This window comes from Lynx rufus, unplaced genomic scaffold (assembly GCF_022079265.1).
Source record: "Lynx rufus isolate CCGP_SWC_20201006 ecotype Redwood Valley unplaced genomic scaffold, mLynRuf1.p SCAF_18, whole genome shotgun sequence".
Taxonomy (NCBI): Eukaryota; Metazoa; Chordata; class Mammalia; order Carnivora; family Felidae; genus Lynx; species Lynx rufus.
Genome location: NW_025814832.1, coordinates 25798899 through 25818110, shown reverse-complemented (window position 1 = coordinate 25818110; position 19212 = coordinate 25798899). Strand labels below are relative to the sequence as shown.

The 19212-nt window shown below is 37.2% G+C and overlaps 1 protein-coding gene across 12 annotated transcripts in view; it reads right to left on the bottom strand.

Annotated features, from left to right (window-relative positions):
* The window catches only part of CDK12 (cyclin dependent kinase 12), a 79841-nt gene that overhangs the window by 41088 nt on the left and 19541 nt on the right, over positions 1-19212 (bottom strand). For all 12 annotated transcript variants that reach the window (XR_006962354.1, XR_006962353.1, XR_006962352.1 and 9 more), the window contains exons 5-11: positions 19017-19187; positions 15014-15203; positions 8930-8986; positions 8504-8605; positions 2458-2535; positions 1308-1424; positions 702-833 (exon numbers count right to left, since the gene is read on the bottom strand). Coding sequence is in view for 7 of the 12 variants with exons in the window: in XM_047081190.1 (XP_046937146.1) it covers positions 702-833; positions 1308-1424; positions 2458-2535; positions 8504-8605; positions 8930-8986; positions 15014-15203; positions 19017-19187 (847 nt within the window). In the remaining 5 variants the exon portion in view is untranslated. The remainder of the gene's footprint in view (positions 1-701; positions 834-1307; positions 1425-2457; positions 2536-8503; positions 8606-8929; positions 8987-15013; positions 15204-19016; positions 19188-19212) is intronic.

The following is a 19212-nucleotide window of genomic DNA, read 5'->3' as shown; positions in this document are numbered from 1 at the left end:
TTCAAGCCAAAATTCAACGTATCAAAATTCTAGTGCAGTAAATGAGTTTGGACATTTCTTTGGAACAATCAGATTTGTGGTTACTACCCGCTCGTCTTTAAATACTGTGTATTTAAGATACATAGTTTCTCTATGTAAGAAAAAAACACCCAAAAACTCTGACATGAAAACTATAATGCTGTCAGTCATACAATGTCACATTATTGGCCAAATGTGAAACATGAGAGTAAAACTTCAGAAGATCCTACAGAATACAGAAAATGCATAAGATTCTGATGAAAGAGAGACACGTTCAAAGATATTTTCAACATCAAATAATTCAGGACCTATGACCCAATAGTAACAAGCTATTTAAAATTAGAACTGCCCTTGCCAAGTGTGGGATATACATGGTCACCACAGACATGGGGGATTCAAGCAAATGGAACAGGTAAGAGCAAAAACTAGAAGGAATACTTTAAAGAGGCTGTACAGGGCAGTAAATAGTTTGAGTCAAATTAGAACAAATATCGTATCTAAATGTATTCCTTGTTTAAAAACATTAAGCAATAAAACCTCTTATCAATCATAATACTCAAGGGCACCTCTCCGTTTGGGACTCAGCCATTTGCAGTTCCTTCTAAAAACCTATTATTTTGAGCTACACATCTCCTAAGGTTTAGTGGGGGGTTTAGGATCACTACTTGGCCACCAGCACTTACTCTGGAGGATCCATTTTGCTGAGCTCAACATCTTTAAGGAAGTCACTCTGTAGAGTCTGTTCAGCTGTGCAACGTTTACTAGGATCTAGTGTCAGCATGTGGTCCAGTAAATCAAGTGCTGCTGAAGGAATGCTGTGGAAAGGAAGAAAGAACAAGTTCACAATGACCCCATAGTTCTTAAACCTATAACCTTAGGTCAAAGGTCTCTGAATTTCCACCTCCATGTAAAACTGTGGAAAAGGAACTAAAAGCTGGCTAAACAAGCAAGCAGATCTGCTCCCACAGAGGATTTATGCAGTGCTATATAATACAAGTAAAAAACATGAAGCCAGCAGTTCCATTCTCTTTTTATTATGGGAATATCAAAAGGACTATGAGAAAATTTATATATTCCTCACAATAAAATAATTTATTTTTTCATCTAAAGCCTTCATAAGAGAAAATTACAACAAAACTATGATAAAATTCATATACTGTTCAAAAAAAAAATGTTTTCCTATGGTGTGCTGCCATAAGTTGGGACAACACTAACTCCCTAAGCTAGGAAAGTGAAGTCTAAACTCCAGCCAAACACAGAAACCAGATGTACATTTTTGCCAAACTCACAAAGAGAATTCTTCTCGCAGACGCCTTCTATATTGCTTCTTCGGTTTCATGGTATTGAAGTAGGGCAGCTTGATAACATCAGGCCACACAGCTGGACAAGGGCTACCACAGAGTCGACTGAAAACAAAGCAAAAAGCCAAAACAAGAAGTAAATGAGTCAGCATTGTGAATTCTGGAGATTACAGAAGCAGAAATTATTACCTCCCGAGGTCTGGGGAATCTTAGCTTATTAAATTAGAGAGCATGCAGAAAGGTAAAACCTGACCTCACTGCTTTAAGGACAGAAGGAATAGGACAGAAAGAGCTGGTTACAAGATAATGAAGAGAAAATACTGGCAAAATAGTCCAAAATGATGCATATACTTGATTCTGTAAAACATGTTTTTAAACCTCCATAAAGGTTTTCATTATCAATTATGTTCTGTTCAGTTAGTATTAATTTCAAAGTGCTGAGCTGGTCATATAATGTTCCTATAGGGAAAATTAGCAGAAGAGAGCCTAAAAATTTTGATAGAAAATTGAATTTAATGCACAATAATGAGTTATACACCACCTTTAAAGAAGTATACATTAGCCTGTTGTATTCTTCTCTTTACTTATATTGATTAAAACAACCCGTCCTTCCCCAAATCCTCTAGTTTAGGTTCTATTTTATAATTATCTGTTTACATGCTGTATCACTTACTAAACTTTGAGCTCTCTGAAAGCAGGGACCTATCTTACTTATCTCTAAACCTTAAAGTTTAACAAAAAAAGGAATTTGTTATGGAACAGGCTTAATAAATGTTTGCTGAATACAGCTCATCTTAATCTAACCTAAGAATGAAACAGCTACCTTGAAAATGGCATGCTTTTATATGAAGAACTAATAAAAAATATGCAAAGACCTAAAAAGTCTAAAAAGGGGGAACCTAAAAACTAAGACCCTTAGTAAGACCTAAAAAGGAGGAATATAATTTCTTTACATATATAGCCCATGATAAAATATGTGGTAAATCTGACTGAGAATATACTTGGATATATACTGACTTGAGAATACTTGGATATAAGCATAAAGTCAACTTTTAGTAGAATGACTGAAAAGTATTAGAAATTAGAGGATGAAATGACCTATCACACCTGGGCACTCAGAACACATGCACAGCTGTACCTGATCAGTTCTAGCTGAGCCAGTTCCAGATTGGCTTGAAAAATAGGCTTCTTTGTGAACAGTTCCCCAAGGATGCATCTAGAAAGAGTAAAATTGAAAGGTCAGGAGAGAAATCCCCGGAGCCTAAAGTGTGTCTCAAATTTTTATAGTATATCTGGCAGAATTTGATATTACATGTTGTAAATAAGCCCCAAATTGCAGTGTCTGAATTTTGTAAAAGAAAAATATTTCTTGGGGCGCCTGGGTGGCTCAGTCGGTTGAGCAGCCAACTTCAGCTCAGGTCATGATCTCGTGGTTCGTGAGTTCGAGCCCCGCGTCGGGCTCTGTGCTGACAGCTCAGAGCCTGGAGCCTGCTTCAGATTCTGTGTCTCCCTCTCTCTGCCCCTTCCCTGCTCATGCTCTGTCTCTCTCTGGGCACCTCTCAAAGATGAATAAATGTTAAAAAATAAAATAAAATAAAAAAAAAAGAAAATATTTCTTGCGGTGAGAATAGACAGTATTAAGAATTTAAATTTGCCAGGCGATCAAACTTTTACCATCTATAAAGGACGGTCTACAAGCAAAGAAAATGAGTCAGAGTCCTTTTCTACCAATTCCATTGTAAATTAAGGAAATAAACATTAAAAAACCCACACTTCAATTTTACAAGGATGCTCAGCAGTTCCTATAAAGAGATTAGCTTTTTCCATTCATTTGCTCTGTAGAATGTGCAATATACTATAGCCCTCTTGGCACTGTATTTGTAAAGAAGCATTTATTGTCATCACCCAGAATCAGTTTCAATAGGACTTTCAAATACATTATGCTTAAATGCTTTTTCCATTTTGCAAATGCCTTCCAAAATAATACATATTTACAAAGTCCCCAGGTATGTCTCCACAAATTACTTAATTACAAAAGGAAATCTAGTAACTATTTAGTGGGAAAAAAAAGACAACACCTTAACTGAGTGAACAAAATTAACATCATCAATAAGAAGGAAACAGGGTTCATTTAAGTATAAATGTGATACCTTGAAAAGAACACTTATGCAATATTCCAGCCAAAACTTCATAATATGAACCTATATAGTAGCTGGTCTGTCCTTCAAAATGTAAGTGTCGGAGCATCTGGGAGTCTCAGTCAGTTAAGCATCTGACTCTGGCTCAGGTCATGATCTCTCATTCGTGAATTTGAGCCCTGGACTGGGCTTTCTGCCCTCAGCATTGAGCCCACTTTGGATCCTCTGTCTCCTTCTCTCTCTGCCCCTCCCCCACTCATGTTCTCTCCCTCTCTCAAAAATAAATAAACATTAAATAAATAAATAAACAAACATTAAAAAAATATATCGAATCTCAAGTTGGTTAAACGTCCAACTTTGACTCAGGTCATGATCTCACAGTTTGTGGGTTTGAGCCCCACATCAGGCTCTGTGCTGACAGCTTGGAGCCTAGAGCCTGCTTAGGATTCCGTGTGTGTGTGTGTGTGTGTGTGTGTGTGTGTGTGTGTGCGTCTTTCTCTCTCTCTCTCTGCTCCTCCCCCACTCACACTCTGTCTCTCTCTCTCTCTCTCAAAAAATAAATAAAACATTTAAAAAAATTTATGTATATACATGAAAGACAAAGGTTAAGGAACTATTTCAGAGTAAAGAATGAGAACTAAATGTAATACATGATACTGGATCAAATCCTTTATCAGGTGAGGTATTGTTTCCAGGATGTTATTAGGGTACTGAAAAAGTAAGAACATGGAATGTAAGCTAAACTACTTTAAAATATAGTGTATCATTGTTAAATTTCCTGAATTTGATAATGCTACTGTGATTTTATATAAGAATATCTTTGTTCTTAAGAAATGTACATTAGGGGCGCCTGGGTGGCGCAGTCGGTTAAGCGTCCGACTTCAGCCAGGTCACGATCTCGCGGTCCGGGAGTTCGAGCCCCGCGTCGGGCTCTGGGCTGATGGCTCAGAGCCTGGAGCCTGTTTCCAATTCTGTGTCTCCCTCTCTCTCTGCCCCTCCCCCGTTCATGCTCTGTCTCTCTCTGTCCCAAAAATAAATAAACGTTGAAAAAAAAAATTAAAAAAAAAAAAAGAAATGTACATTAAAGGGGCACCTGGGTGGCTCAGTCAGTTAAGCATCTGACTTCAGCTCAGGTCATGATCTCACAGTTCGTGAGTTCAAGCCCCACATTGGGCTCTATGCTGACAGCTCAGAGCCTGGAGCCTGCTTCAGACTCTATGTCTACCTCTCTGTCCCTCTCTGCACATGCTCTCTCTCTCTCTCTCAAAAATGAATACGCATTAAAAAAAAAAAAAGAAATGTGCATTAAATATTAAATGGTAAGGAGGATGACATGTACAACTACTTTCAATAGTTCTGGAAAAAAGATGTGTGCATATACACAATTTTATTCTATTTATATACTTTATGTTGTATGATATAAATACACATACATAAACATATGAATATAAAAAGCAAATGTGGCAAGATGCTAAATTTTAGTGAATGTAACGAATAAATCTCAAAATAATTATGCTGAGTAAAAGATGCAAAAGGGAAAAAAGAACATATACTGTATGATTCCATTTGTATAAAATTCCAGAAATGGAAATCAATCTATAGTGATAGAAAGCAGAACAGTTGTTGCCTAGGATAGTGTGGGACAGAAGAGAGAGATTACAAAGGAACACATGGAAACTTTTGTCTTGGTTGTGGTGATGGTTTCACTAGTGTATACAATATGTCAAAACTTCAATTGTACATTTTAAACATATGCAGCTTATTGCATACCTCAACTGAAAGATTAAAAAATTTTAATGAATATGGATAAAAGCTATACTAACGTTCTTTGCCCTTTCTAGTAACTCTTGTATATTTGAAATTATATCAAAATAAATCTATTTATTTAATTTAGTTAGTTAGTTTTAATTTTAATTCCAGCTAGTTAACATACAGTGTTATTATATTAGTTTCTGGTGTACAATATAGTAATTCAACAGTTCCATACATCACCCAGTGCTTATCACAAGTGCACTCCTTAATTTCAATCACCTATTTAGCCCATCCCCCCCATATCAAGATAAATTTAAAACAAATGTAAAAAATTACATGACTACTCTGTACTTTTTTGTATGCCTAAAATATTTTGTTTTTTGAAAAGTAAGAAAACAAATGGACAAAGAATCTCTTCTCTGGCCTATGCTTTGAAATTAGATTTGCTAATACAAAAGCAGTATTTATAGTTTTACTTTGAAATTCTTTAGCTTGACTAAATTTGAGAAGCAAAACAAAGCTGGTTTTTTTTTTGTTTTTTTTTTAAATTTTTTTTTCAACTTTTATTTATTTTTGGGACAGAGAGAGACAGAGCATGAACGGGGGAGGGGCAGAGAGAGAGGGAGACACAGAATCGGAAACAGGCTCCAGGCTCTGAGCCATCAGCCCAGAGCCTGACGCGGGGCTCGAACTCCCGGACCTCGAGATCGTGACCTGGCTGAAGTCGGACGCTTAACCGACTGCGCCACCCAGGCGCCCAGAACAAAGCTAGTTTTTAAAGTTATTAGCACCTTTCTATTAGCATTTGTTAACCTCAAATGACAAATTCTCACTTCCATATTCACTCAAATCTTATCCAGAAATAGAAAAGTAAAAGTCAAGTTTAATTGTTTCCAACATAAACTGCTAAATCAAATTCCAAATACAGTGTTGTCACAACTGATAAAATAAGCAGAAAGAAAAACAAACCAACCAACCCAGGTGGGTTTTCAGAATCTAGACATAATTCGTTGTACCAGTCTTTCTAGTTTCTCCTTCAGAGAGAATTCCACGAATCACCAAAGTAGCAAGCTCACATCAAGAGTCTAGCAAAATCTCAATTCAATGAAGTTACTGGGCTTTATTTAAAGCCTAATCTTCTATAATTTTAATTTCCAAGTTGTGTTTTGGTGTTTTATTTCAGTTCTAGTTCTTTGGTGGGGAAGATATTATTATGTAATCAATACTTTGCTACTACACTGAGGTGGCAGGTTGCACACACTGAAATAATAGTACCAACAGAGCTATGAACTTTCCCTGTGTATCTTAATGGGGCGTTAACTTTAGAGCCTAGTTGTGACAATTTAAATGCTAATACTGTTAAAGCAAATAGTCCAGAACACAAACATACCCAGCTTGAATCAGTAAAATTTAACTAAAGCTTCATTTCAATTGGGGAGGCTACCAATGAAATTATGCTCTCCTTTTCTTTGACCCTTTTGAATTTTGAAATAAAACCCCTGCAGTTTTAAAGACTAACATTAATAGAGGAGGGAATGAATAGGAAAAAGTGATAACCTCCAGTGGCAAGTATATGTCAGAATTCTAAGGTATGCAGGTCAAGGACAGAGTGTGTATGCATAAATCATACAGTATCAGAAACAACTAACATGGCCCATTTAAAATGTCTATGTTCCTAATACACAGACTATCTCCTAAGTATTATTTTCCACTAAAAGGAATGGCTGATTTCAGGTCTAGGGCAGGAAATGAATAGGATGAGCCTGGAACCAGCAAACAAGGAAGGCTATCAAACACTATAGTTGTGTGGAAAGGACCCACTAAACTCCCTCCCACTGGTCAAAGATTGAAAAATGTGAATAGGAATAAGATGATAACCGTAATGGATTAAAACATATAAAACATGTTTAAATCCATGAGTTCATAATGAAACTAAAAAAACAGAAACAAACAAACAAAAAAAACCCACCCCAAACCCTCTCTTTGGTCATCTTTGAAGGATACTAGGAAACTACCTCATTACACTGAAAACTGGTGAGTAAAACGAGAGAATTAAAGCTTTATATCTAACTTTTTCTATGTGACTCGTACCTAGGGTTAGTAAAGTAAATGTTATCTTTATTCCAGGAAGAAATAATATAATTAGAATATCACCATCACAAACAACCACAAATGAATAAATGAAGGTGGATCATTAATAGCTGACATTTCAAAAAGAGATTGTATATTATGTAAAGTGGGGCATGTGTGTGTGTGCGTGCCTGCATGTGTATGTGTAAATCTGCCCTGTTAGGGATGAATATTTTATCAAGCATTGTTTAGAATTGCCTGTATAATATGATAATAAAAGCAAACTATTGTTTTATTGCTTTTAACTTGTCTACAGATAACATACCTAGTTCTTGACTATACTCTGGGCAGAGGCTCCTATTGCCACCTACCCCCAACTTTGATGTATCATTAACTATAAACTTCCAGAGGTACTCAAAACCACCTGTGAAGTAATTTCAGGGTCAGTGGATAACTGAAAATCAAACATAAATTCACCTACAATTTACAGGAAATAAAAGGGATAGAAAACCATGCTAAAACAAAAAACACAGTGAAGATGCAATCAACAAAATTCAGACTGTGGGAACAGACAAAAATGACAAAGTTTCTACTAAGGAAATTACTGGGGGTGGGGGGAGGGTGGCGGGGACCTCAAGAGAAATGGAAGGAGAAGCTACAATTAAAAGACTTGAGATAATCAACTGCAATCTATGGACTTTATTTGAATGTATTTGGATCTGAATTCAAATGATGTTAAAAAAAAAAAAAAAGATGTTTTGAGGAAATGTTTTAAAAAACGTGTCTCAGGGCACCTGGGTAGCTCAGCTGGTTAAGCATCCGACTTTGGCTCAGGTCATGATCTCAGTTTGTGGGTTCAAGCCCCGTGATGGGCTCTGTGCTGACAGCTCAGAGCCTGGAGCGTGCTTCAGATTCTGTGTGTCTCTGTCTCTCTGCCCCTCCCCTGCTTGCTCCCTTTCTCCCTCCCCCCTCTCTCAAAAATAAATAAATAAAAATTAAAAAAAAAAAAACAAAAACATGTTGTCTCCAAAAATAAATGAATATCTAAATAAAAATTTAAAGAAGATGAGGAAACATTCAACAGATTTCCCTGAATTCTAGCTAAAAGTTTATACCCATCCTTTCAAACTTAAAGAAAAGCTACAAAAGCCAATGTAGAGAGAAAACAGATACCAGTTCAATAATACATAAATTATAAACAAAAGAAAAAGCACAGAGGCTTACCCACAGCTCCAAACATCAATAGCTGGTGTGTAACGCTCCTCTCCCAGCAGAAGTTCTGGAGGTCGATACCACAGGGTGATGACTTTGTTTGTATAAGGGCGACTGAAATGTAAAAAGTCACCATGACATAAATTTACAATGGCTTCTGATGAAAAAATACTTGTAAAATTAAATGCAAAGAGGAATAGCTGCCAATTGAAAATGGGATTGTCAAAACAGCTCCCTAACAATCTAATAGTTCAAAAGTAAACTGGAGGAGTAAGAGATGAAAAAATAACTTCCATTCTAATTTGGGTTGATTTATTTCAGTCTGAGGCTGATTCAAGAATTTAGACAGAATCTACTATCTAAAATCTAGGTGGTAACATATTTAGAAAATTAGGGAATTCTGAAAGTTACTGCAACTTGCAATGATGAATGCCTCACCTCTCTTCAGAGTTATAGAGTCGAGCAAGTCCAAAATCTGCTAGTTTGATTTGTCCACTGTAAAACAAAAAAACAATTTATTTTTATAAGTAACAGTAGTGGCTTCCTAATTAAATCTAAACAGTCAAGCACAAGTTTAGGAGTTAAAGGAATTTTAACATCTGCTATCTTAGTTCTACTCTTAATGGTCACACATCCAGATTAAACCTCTTTTGACTACCCCAGTTTACAAAGACTTAAGGTTTTCTTTTAAAAAAAAATTTTTTTAATGTTTATTTTTGACAGAGAAAGAGAGAGAGAGAGAGAAACAGAGCATGAGTGGGGTTGGGGCAGAGACAGAGGGAGACACAGAATCCGAAGCAGGCTCCAGGCTCTGAGCTGTCAGCACAGAGCCCGACGCAGGGCTCGAACCCACAGACTGCGAGATCATGACCTGAGCCGAAGTCCGATGCTCAACCAACTGAGCCACCCAGGCTCCCCTAAGGTTTTCTTTTTAGACTACTACTGTATTTTTGGATTTGACTCCTTAACTAAATACTCCTTTTATTTGTTGGCAAACAACAGTTGCTAAAACCTGCTAGGTTAGGGGCATGTGGGTGGCTCAGTCCATTAAGCATCCAACTTTGGCTCAGTCATGATCTCACAGTTCATGAGTTCGAGCCCCACCTCAGGTTCTGTGCTGACAGTGTGCAGCCTGTTTCATATGCTCTCTCTTGCTCTCTCTCTGCACCCCCCACTTGTGCTCTCTCTCAAAATAAACAAACAAACAAAAAACCCCTGCTAGATTAAATACTTGTTGGGGAAAGAAGGAATGAGCTGTTCTAACTTAATGATAAACCTTGATCAATTCTGGCTTGAAGACACTAGCTACACAAAACACATTACAGGGGGGGCGCCTGGGTGGTGCAGTCGGTTCAGCGTCCGACTTCAGCCAGGTCACGATCTCGCGGTCCGGGAGTTCGAGCCCCGCGTCGGGCTCTGGGCTGATGGCTCAGAGCCTGGAGCCTGTTTCCAATTCTGTGTCTCCCTCTCTCTCTGCCCCTCCCCCGTTCATGCTCTGTCTCTCTCTGTCCCAAAAATAAATAAACGTTGAAAAAAGAAAAAAAAAAACAAACACATTACAGGGGCACCTGGGTGGCTCAGTCAGTTGAGCGTTCAACTCTTGATTTCAGCTCAGGTCATGATGTCACGGTTCGTGAGATTGTTTTGTGAGACTGAATGCCAGGTCGGGCTCTGCGCTGATGGCATGAACCCTGCTTGGGATTCTCTCTCTCCCCCGTCTCTCTGCCCCTCCTTGATGCAGGGCTCAATCCCACAAACCATGAGATCACGACCTGAGCAGAAAGTAAAAGTTGGCCACTCAACCAACTGAGCCCCCCAGGTGCCCCGAACAGATTTTTTCAAACCAGGAACATGGCTTTGATCTGAGCACACAATTTTTATGACGAATGAGGTCTCTTTTACCAACATACTGCCATCATTTCCTGTATCATAAAGATAAATAACTATGATCTTATAGGGGTTCTCAAACTTTCATATGAAATAAGAATCACATGGAAAGCTTATTAAAAGTTTCCTGGGATGCCTGGCTCAGTCAGTTGAGCATCCAACTTTGGCTCAGGTCATGATCTCATAGTTTGTGAGTTTGGGCCCCACCTCAGACTTGCTGCTGTCAGTGCAGAGCCACCTTTAGATCCTGTCCCCTTCTCTCTCTGCCCTTCCCCCACTCGTGCTTGCTCACTCTCCCTCTCAAAAATAAATAAATATTAAAAAAAAAAAAAGTTTCCTGGGCCTCATTCCCAGAGATGCCGATTCAGCAGGTCATAGCTCATGAACTCACATTTCTAACAAGCCCATAGATGATGCCAATGCATCTATGGGTCTGAGAACCACACTTTTGAGAACCATCCCATAAAAGGCTCACACCCATGTTTCACTCTGCTAAATATTCTTTGATAGTGATGTTAAGTAATATTTTAATAAACTATAACACAAAATGTCAGAAAACTTAAAATTCTTAACTATTTTGGATTAATCACATTTACCTAAATTCTTATATAGCCTGTTTATTCACATTTACCACTTGTGTTCCTTCTTGGGGAATGTAAGCCAGCTCACTCTTTTTTTTAAGGTCCTGGAGATACCTCAGGTACCTGACAGCTGAGATCAGGCATTCAAGTGAGATAGAAAAAAGAGGCTATGGTAGGAGGTGCTCCTCAAAGTTAAAACCAAGTAACTACTAGCAACAAAATTTTACATTACAGAAACCCTTATCATTCCTGGTAAAGATTATTGGCACCGTATCCACTTGCCCCAAACATCATTACATTTTTAAGTTGAAATGAATAAAAAGCAAAAAGGAAAGGACTAGCTGACTTGAGCCCTATATTGAGACAAAAAGAGTTCCTCAAATTTCTCAGCATCCTCACTCTTGAGAACCTGAGATGATCCAAGACTGAAGCACAGTGAAGTGAAGCACACTCTTTAAAATGGACTATAGGAAGCACATAGGACTATAAAATGACAGCAAATAGTTATGCAAGTTAGGCTAAATCTAAACGTCACTGAGAACCTAGCATATTTCCTAATCTATCCCCTCCCCTCTCAGTAAATGACCTTCTTCACTGAAAACAAAAATCATCAGGTAGGAGCTACTTAACATCCTTTTACCTGTATAACCTTAATTGCATCTATAGCTCTCCTTTTTCTTTCCTTTCAGTTACAGAAAAAAATGTGTCAATCTCTCTTGTTGAAGGATAATCAACACTTATACTTGTGACCACTATCACCTGTGACCTTGATTTCATGTCTTCTAGAACCTTGTTCCTTTATTTTAGTTCTTTCTTGAATCTTCAACTTCTCCCTATTGATTTTTTTCTCTTAGTTATTTATATATGCTCAAACCTCTGCATCCTTAAATTAAAAATTAAAGACCTTCCTACCAGCACCTTCCCATTAACTGTGCTACCCACCAATTTGCCCCACAATGTCAATGCTGACCTTTTAATTTTCAGATTCCTTCTTATGTCTTATAATCTGTCTGCATCACCTGACATCTATGACTATTCACTTCTTAAACCTGTCTAATTTACATTCATAATATTTCCTTATTTCCTCCATATCTGACCATTCCCTTAGGTTCCATCTTCTGACACCTTTTCTCTGCTTGCTAACTCCTGAACTACATTGCTAGTTTGGAACTTCAATGTGACCATATGCCTATTAGTCAGATATCACTATCCTAGATGTGCAACAGCCATATCCAAAAGGGATTTACTCTTCACTCATCTATCCTGCTCTTCCTTCTATATTCCCTATATTGACCATTATACCACTCATCTAGTTAGTTTCTTAAGGTAGAAGTCTGGGAGTTAAAGTACTTTCATTCATTCTCCAACATTCGTTCACTCACCAAAATCTACTCATTCACAAAATTTATCCTGTCCATCTCTATTACCAAGGAATTGGTTAGTTTAAGCACTGACCATTTCTTATGGTGTTTTTAATAGGTGTTCTTTTTATAATGTTCTCCCTACCTCCAGTCTATATATACCCTATTAGAGTGACCATTTAGTGTTTCTTCTAAAAGAGAAGACTAATTGTGTCTCTCTACCATCTAAAATAAGTTGGTCTCGGGGTGCCTGGGTGGCGCAGTCGGTTAAGCGTCCGACTTCAGCCAGGTCATGATCTCGCGGTCCGTGAGTTCGAGCCCCGTGTCGGGCTCTGGGCTGATGGCTCAGAGCCTGGAGCCTGTTTCCGATTCTGTGTCTCCCTCTCTCTCTGCCCCTCCCCCGTTCATGCTCTGTCTCTCTCTGTCCCAAAAATAAATAAACGTTGAAAAAAAAAAATTAAAAAAAAAATAAAATAAGTTGGTCTCATTTATACTTGTGTAATAAAGATATAATGAACACCATGGAGCCCAAGTGCTCTCCTCTCTCTCTTATCAATTGCTCTTGCTTCCTTGTCCAGCTGAGGGCTCCTTACCATTTTCTCCAGGCCATCTCACCCAGAATTCTCTGTGTAGACAGAGCTAAATGGGCAAGATTAGAGGCTGGATGGATCAGATTAGACCATGAGACTCCTGCATCCTGCTTAGTAACCTCAGGAGGAAATTCAGTTTAATCTAGAACCTTATCAGCTTCCTGAATATAAGAAGACAGGGAGGGGCTTAACCCACTAGAAAGGACACCAAGTAGGACTGCAGTCATTCCCTGGCCTGAGACATCCCTCCCCACCATGGAAGAACAAATCGAACAAAAAAAAGTATATGCTATAGTCCAGATAGCTGTAAGCTAATAGTCATCATCATTAAATTCTTGAAGCATTATCACTATGGATGTAGATTAACCAAGCCCAGTTTTAATGAAAATTATGGGTCACAGAGATAGTGACAGAAAGGAATACTCTTTTTAACATGATGTTTTGTCTCAAAAGGTATTTAAGTACAAAATATATAAAATAAATATATGCATTATATAAAATAATTTAAAATATGCACTAACTGTATAACTTAAAAAAAACAGCCAACCAAATTAACTGTATAACCACACCAGTACCATTCAATCATTGTCACCTATAGACAGTATAAACTCCTCAGCGAGATATACAAGATCCTTAAATTCGCTCCTTACAACTGTCCGGCTTCATCTCCCCATTATGAGCTTCACTCTTCTTGCCCTAGCAATACCTACCTGTTTACATTTTCCCACATATAACATGTTATTTTCACATTTATGTGCTTTTGCCCATGTAATTTCTTTTGCTTAGAAATTTAATCCTCTGTTGTTAGACTTTCTGATAAATTCCTATCCATTCCTCAAGATTCCACCTTCCCAGATGCTCCCAAATTCAAGGGGTTTAGAGGTGCCTGGCTGCTTCAGCTGATAGAGCATTTGACTCTTCATCTTGGGGTTGTGAGCTCAAGCCCCACAATGGGTGTAGATATTATGTAAAAAAGGCAGGGGGGCTTAGTAACTGTTTACTGGATTGAGCAATTTATTTGTTTAGCTCCCCTATAAACTCTGAGCTTTCCAGTGACCAACTATCCCATATGGGACTTTTGATGCTAAAACCAGGACAGGGGTACCTGGCTAGCTCAGCTGGTGGAGCATGCAACTCTTGATCTCAGTGTTGTGGGTCGGAGCCCCACAATGGGTGTAGAAATTACTTACAAATAAAAAACTTTAAAGAAAAAAAACAAAAATAAAAAATAAAACTAGAACAGTCCCTGGGCAACTCTGGATGGTTGGTCACCTCACTTCACAAAGATGTGAAATAGGTCATATCATTCTACATCTCTATCTAATTTTTGCCAAATATAATTAAATAGAAATGTTTAAAAGAGTGGGTGAATCACGCAAAGATAGCTATAAACAGCCCAAATGCCAAAAGAACCAAACACTGGTATGATTTCAATAGTATCAGATTTGCTTTTTATTCCTCAACTGGTAGGGCTATTTACCAAAGACTAATGTGCATAATACATACACCTGATATCATCAATACAGTTTAGACAAATAGCCAGAGAAGAAGAAAGCAGATGATAAAAACTTCTGAGGATTTAACACTGTTCATCACCAAATTCCTGTCTGTCTACGCTATTAAAACCTGGGAGTAAGTGCTCAGCAGAGAGGTCAACCACCAGCTACACCTGTGTTTACTCTGAAATTTGATACTGAAAAAGTCTCAACAGCAGCTAAAAAAGCAGGCATGTTTCTCCTCACTAAACAAGTGAGAATTTCACTGAGAACTCAATGTGTGTTTTAATTTTCCAGGACCACAGTAATATTTACTAGCAATGGCAAAAAGCTCTCTGAATACTCCTGTAGTGATGTGAGTGGTTCCCTAAAATGTTTGCAATTTAAAAAGCTTTACAATCCTACCTCTGTTAATTCCTTACCAACATTGAGTCTAAAGGCTCTGCTATCAGAGTACCCCAATCATAAGTTATTCCTACAGTACAAACATCAGTTGTATGTAAATGCAAAAAACTGCATCACTGGGTCTACCTATCATCAATTAACTAGCTGAAACTAAATGGGTCAGAAAAGAGGGAGAAAATGCCTCATTTGGTTACTATGTTACCTGTTGTTCAGCAAAATGTTAGAACACTTAATATCCCGATGCAGGAAATTCTTTTTGTGACAGTAATCCAATCCTTCCATTAGCTGTTTCATGAATGACTTGATATGGTCCTCAGAAAAGTGCACCAAACCAGATTCTAGCAGTCCCATTAAGTCATGGTCCATATACTCAAATACAAGGTAAAAGGCACCTACACAAAAATGAAAGAAAAAATTAAAAACAAGAGGAAAAGGATGCTGAAATGACAATGCCTCAAATTTCACTATTATTTTGGAGTGGACCATAAGGTTCTTTGAAGCAATTGCTTCATTTTACAGATAAAGGAACTGAAACTCAGAGTACTTGAATAACTTGCCCTTTCTAATAATAACAGAACTACTTATCTGAATCACTCTTCAGACTCCTAACCCAGTGCTCTTTGGACTATTTACTTCTTAAGGAGGACAACTGCCCCGATATCAAGCTGTATTATTAATCTTTTACAATCTAAGTCAGTTGGCAAATTACAGGCCTTGGGTCAAATCCAGTCTGCTGTTTGTCACTGTAAATAAAGCTTTATTTGTAACACACAACCATGCCCATTTGTTACAATGCCATCATTGTCTATGGCTACTGTGTAAGTCTTTACCTTAGTTATATTTAATAGGACTCATAATATGCCAGGGACAGCACAGTATATGTAGTATAAATTATTAGTGAAATTTATAGTATTTAAGAATTGAAAGAAAAGTGAGCCATCTAATTAAACTCCCTAAATTTAAAAGTAAATTAAAGAAGAAGCATGCTAAGAGAACTGTAAAAGATTTGAAATCCATGCTATCTTTCTCCACTTTAGCAGGGTGTGTGACAGAGGCAAATATCGTAACATAAGAAATACCAGACCTAGTTAGACAATTACGTATCCAATCTAAAATTCTGTCTCTTAACAGCATAAAGGCAAGGATTCTTAATCTAGTACATAGAAATCAAGGACTCTTTGAACTCCCTGAAACAGTATGCAATATTTTAAATGTATTTTTTTAAAGGGTGGACCCGTAAGATGTTTAAAGAGGTCCATACCCCCCAAAAGTTAAGAACCACTGCTTTAAAGGAATATCTTAGATTTAGTTAAGAGTTCATACAAATTAACAAGTAAAACACTAAAACTGCAAAAGTAGACAAAACACACAAAAAGACAACTCAAAGAAGAGAAAATAAGTAAAACTGATAAACATGGAAAAAGAACTCAGAAGTAATAGAAGGAATGCAATCCAAAATAACGATAGGATACTTCACCTATCAAAATGACAATTTTTTAAAAAGATATACTCAGGGACACCTGGGTGGCTCAGTTGGTTGGGCATCTGACTCTTTATTTCAGCCCTGGATCATGATCTCACACTTCATGGGTTCTAGCCCCATGTCAGGCTCAATGCTGTTAGTGCAGCCTGCTTGGGATTCTCTCTCTCCCTCTCCCTGCACCTCCCTTGCTTGCATGTGCACATGCTCTCTCTCAAAATAGATAAATAAACTTTAAAAAATAAAATAAAAAGATACACTCAATGTGAGGGAGGATAAAGTGGGATGGGCACTCACTGGTGGACATAAATTATTACTATCTTAAAAGTAATCTAACATTAAATATAAAAATCTGCCTGGCTCATTTGAAAGAACATGTGACTCTTGTCCACAACTCTTGTTCACAACTCTCAGGGTTGTGAATTCAAGTCCCACGTTGGGTGTAGAGATTATTTAAAAAAAAAAAAATCGCTTCAACCAGATAATTCTACTTCTAAGAAACTATACTAAGAAATAAATCAAGGGGTGTCCAACTCTTGATTTCAGCTCAGCTCATGATTCCAAAGTTGGGGGATGAAGCCCCTTGTTGGGCTCTGTGCTGAGCATGGAGGCTGCTTAAGATTTATTTTCTCTCTCTCTCTCTTCTCATTCTCTCCTCCCCACCCCTGCTTGCTTTCTCTCACAAAATCAATCAATCAAAACGCAAAGATTTATGGACAAAGATGCTCAATGCAGTACTACAGTACTTTTTTAAACTAGTAACTAATTGGGGTGCCTGGCTGGCTCAGTCAATACAGCACGTGACTCTTGATCTCCGAGTCATAAGTTCAAGCTTCATGTAGGGCACAGAGCTTACTTTTCTTTTCTTTTTTATGTTTATCCATTTTTGAAAGAGACAGAGAGGCAAAGAGAGAGGGAGAAGGAGGATCCAAAGTGATCCAAAGTGGGTTCCATGCTGACAGCAGAGAGCCCAGTGCGGGGCTTATACTCACAAGCCATGAGATCGTGACCCGAGCTAAGTCAGACACTCAACTGATTGAGCCCCCCAGGTGCCCCAAGGGCATAGAGCTTACTCTAAAAAAATTAACTAAATTAAACTAAAAATAAAATAAAATAAACTGGCAACTAATTGCTGAAAAGAGACTGGTGAAATAAATTTGGATTTATCCTAATGCAGTCATTAAAATGTTAATAACATGAGAAATTGCTTATGACAAGTTATAAAATACTAAATATACTTTGATCTCAGTTATGATAAAACAAGTATAATATATACAAAGTACTTAGAAAGAAATATGCCAAAATGCTAATACCATAATGGTTTTCTATGAATGATGGTAGACTGGGATGGAGTGGGAGAGAATGCCATTTTCTTTTTCTTAGACTTCCATATTTTCAATTTCTTCAAATAAGGTATGCATTACATCCATTTATTCACTTATTTGTTATTTTATGATTAAAAAATTTAAACAGTACGTGGTAAACCATTTAAATAATACAGAATGGCATGGGAAAAGCTCCACTCTAGAAGCAACCAATTAATGTTTCCTTGTTTATCCTTAAAGAAATTACCTGTACATTATATTATTTTTATAATCAAAAAAGTTAAGACACATCCAGAAATACATCCAGTATTCTTAATCTATTCAGGTCTAACTTCCATAAATTTATCAAAGTACATAACACGTTACATAAGCAAAATTTCCTTTCATTTGGTTTAAAACTACTTCTACCACTTAATAAAATTAAAAACAAAACACACAAACAAAAACTGCTTCTACCAAATTTGAGAAGTGCTAACTTCCCTAGTGCTAATCTTTAATATCATTAAGGCTCTATAAATAAGCCCAGCTTACTTCATCTATTACCTTCCTAATTTTATGTGCTTTAATCACATTCTCTCTTAACATTCCAGACTATATTTACAGATGTCATTTCTTCAGTTGCCCATCTCTAAATCTTCAGATTTGCTTCAATAAAAGTAGGTTAAATGACATATATAGACCACTTCAAACATAAGTATAAATGAATAATTTTATCCCCCAAACAGAAAAAAGTCACAAATCCAGGAAAATCCAGGAAAATATATGACCTAAAGATTATTTTAGAAATACCTGTTTGAATTCTAAACTGTGTAAGTGCAAAACTATGTAAAAATAAGAATGTATTATAAAGAATGTATTATAAATTTATACGTAATTTATAAATTATAAAAATGTATTTTACATTATAAAATGTAAAAATGAGATTACCTAAAATTACTTAAAATGAGATTCTTAAAAATAACTAGTAAATCTAGGTTTAATTATTATAATTTGTGGGAAAAAACTTTAAAACTAATATCTTAATTCTGTTATGGATTCAGTAAAGAAGTTGGACTTTATAAAAAATTTAGTACTTAAGGGGTGCCTGGGTGGCTCAGTCGGTTGGGTGTCTGACTTAGGCTTAGGTTGTGATCTCACAGTCGGTGAGTTTGAGCCCCACGTCGGGCTCTGTGCTGACAGCTCAGAGCCTGGAGCCTGCTTCAAATTCTGTGTCTCCCTCTCTCTCTGCCCCTACTCTGCTCACACTCTGACTCTCTCACTCTCAAAAATAAACAAACATAAATAAAAAATTTAAAAAAGAAAAGTAACACTTTAGAAAAAATTCAAACAGGTAAACAAGCTATGAAAGGAAAGTAAGATGTACCAATCTACTCTGTAGAAACATGGTTCCTTGCTAATACCTTTGTCCTTCTTGAAATCCAGTGCATCTTGTTTATCTGTAACAATTTCCTTCATGTTAACAACACTTCGGTGGATTAGCTGACGAAGGATTTTGATCTCACGAATGGCTGTGATCGGGAAGCCCTCCTTTTCATTATCCAGTCTCACCTTCTTTAGGGCTACCAGCTCTCCTGTTACACAACAAATTCAAACTGT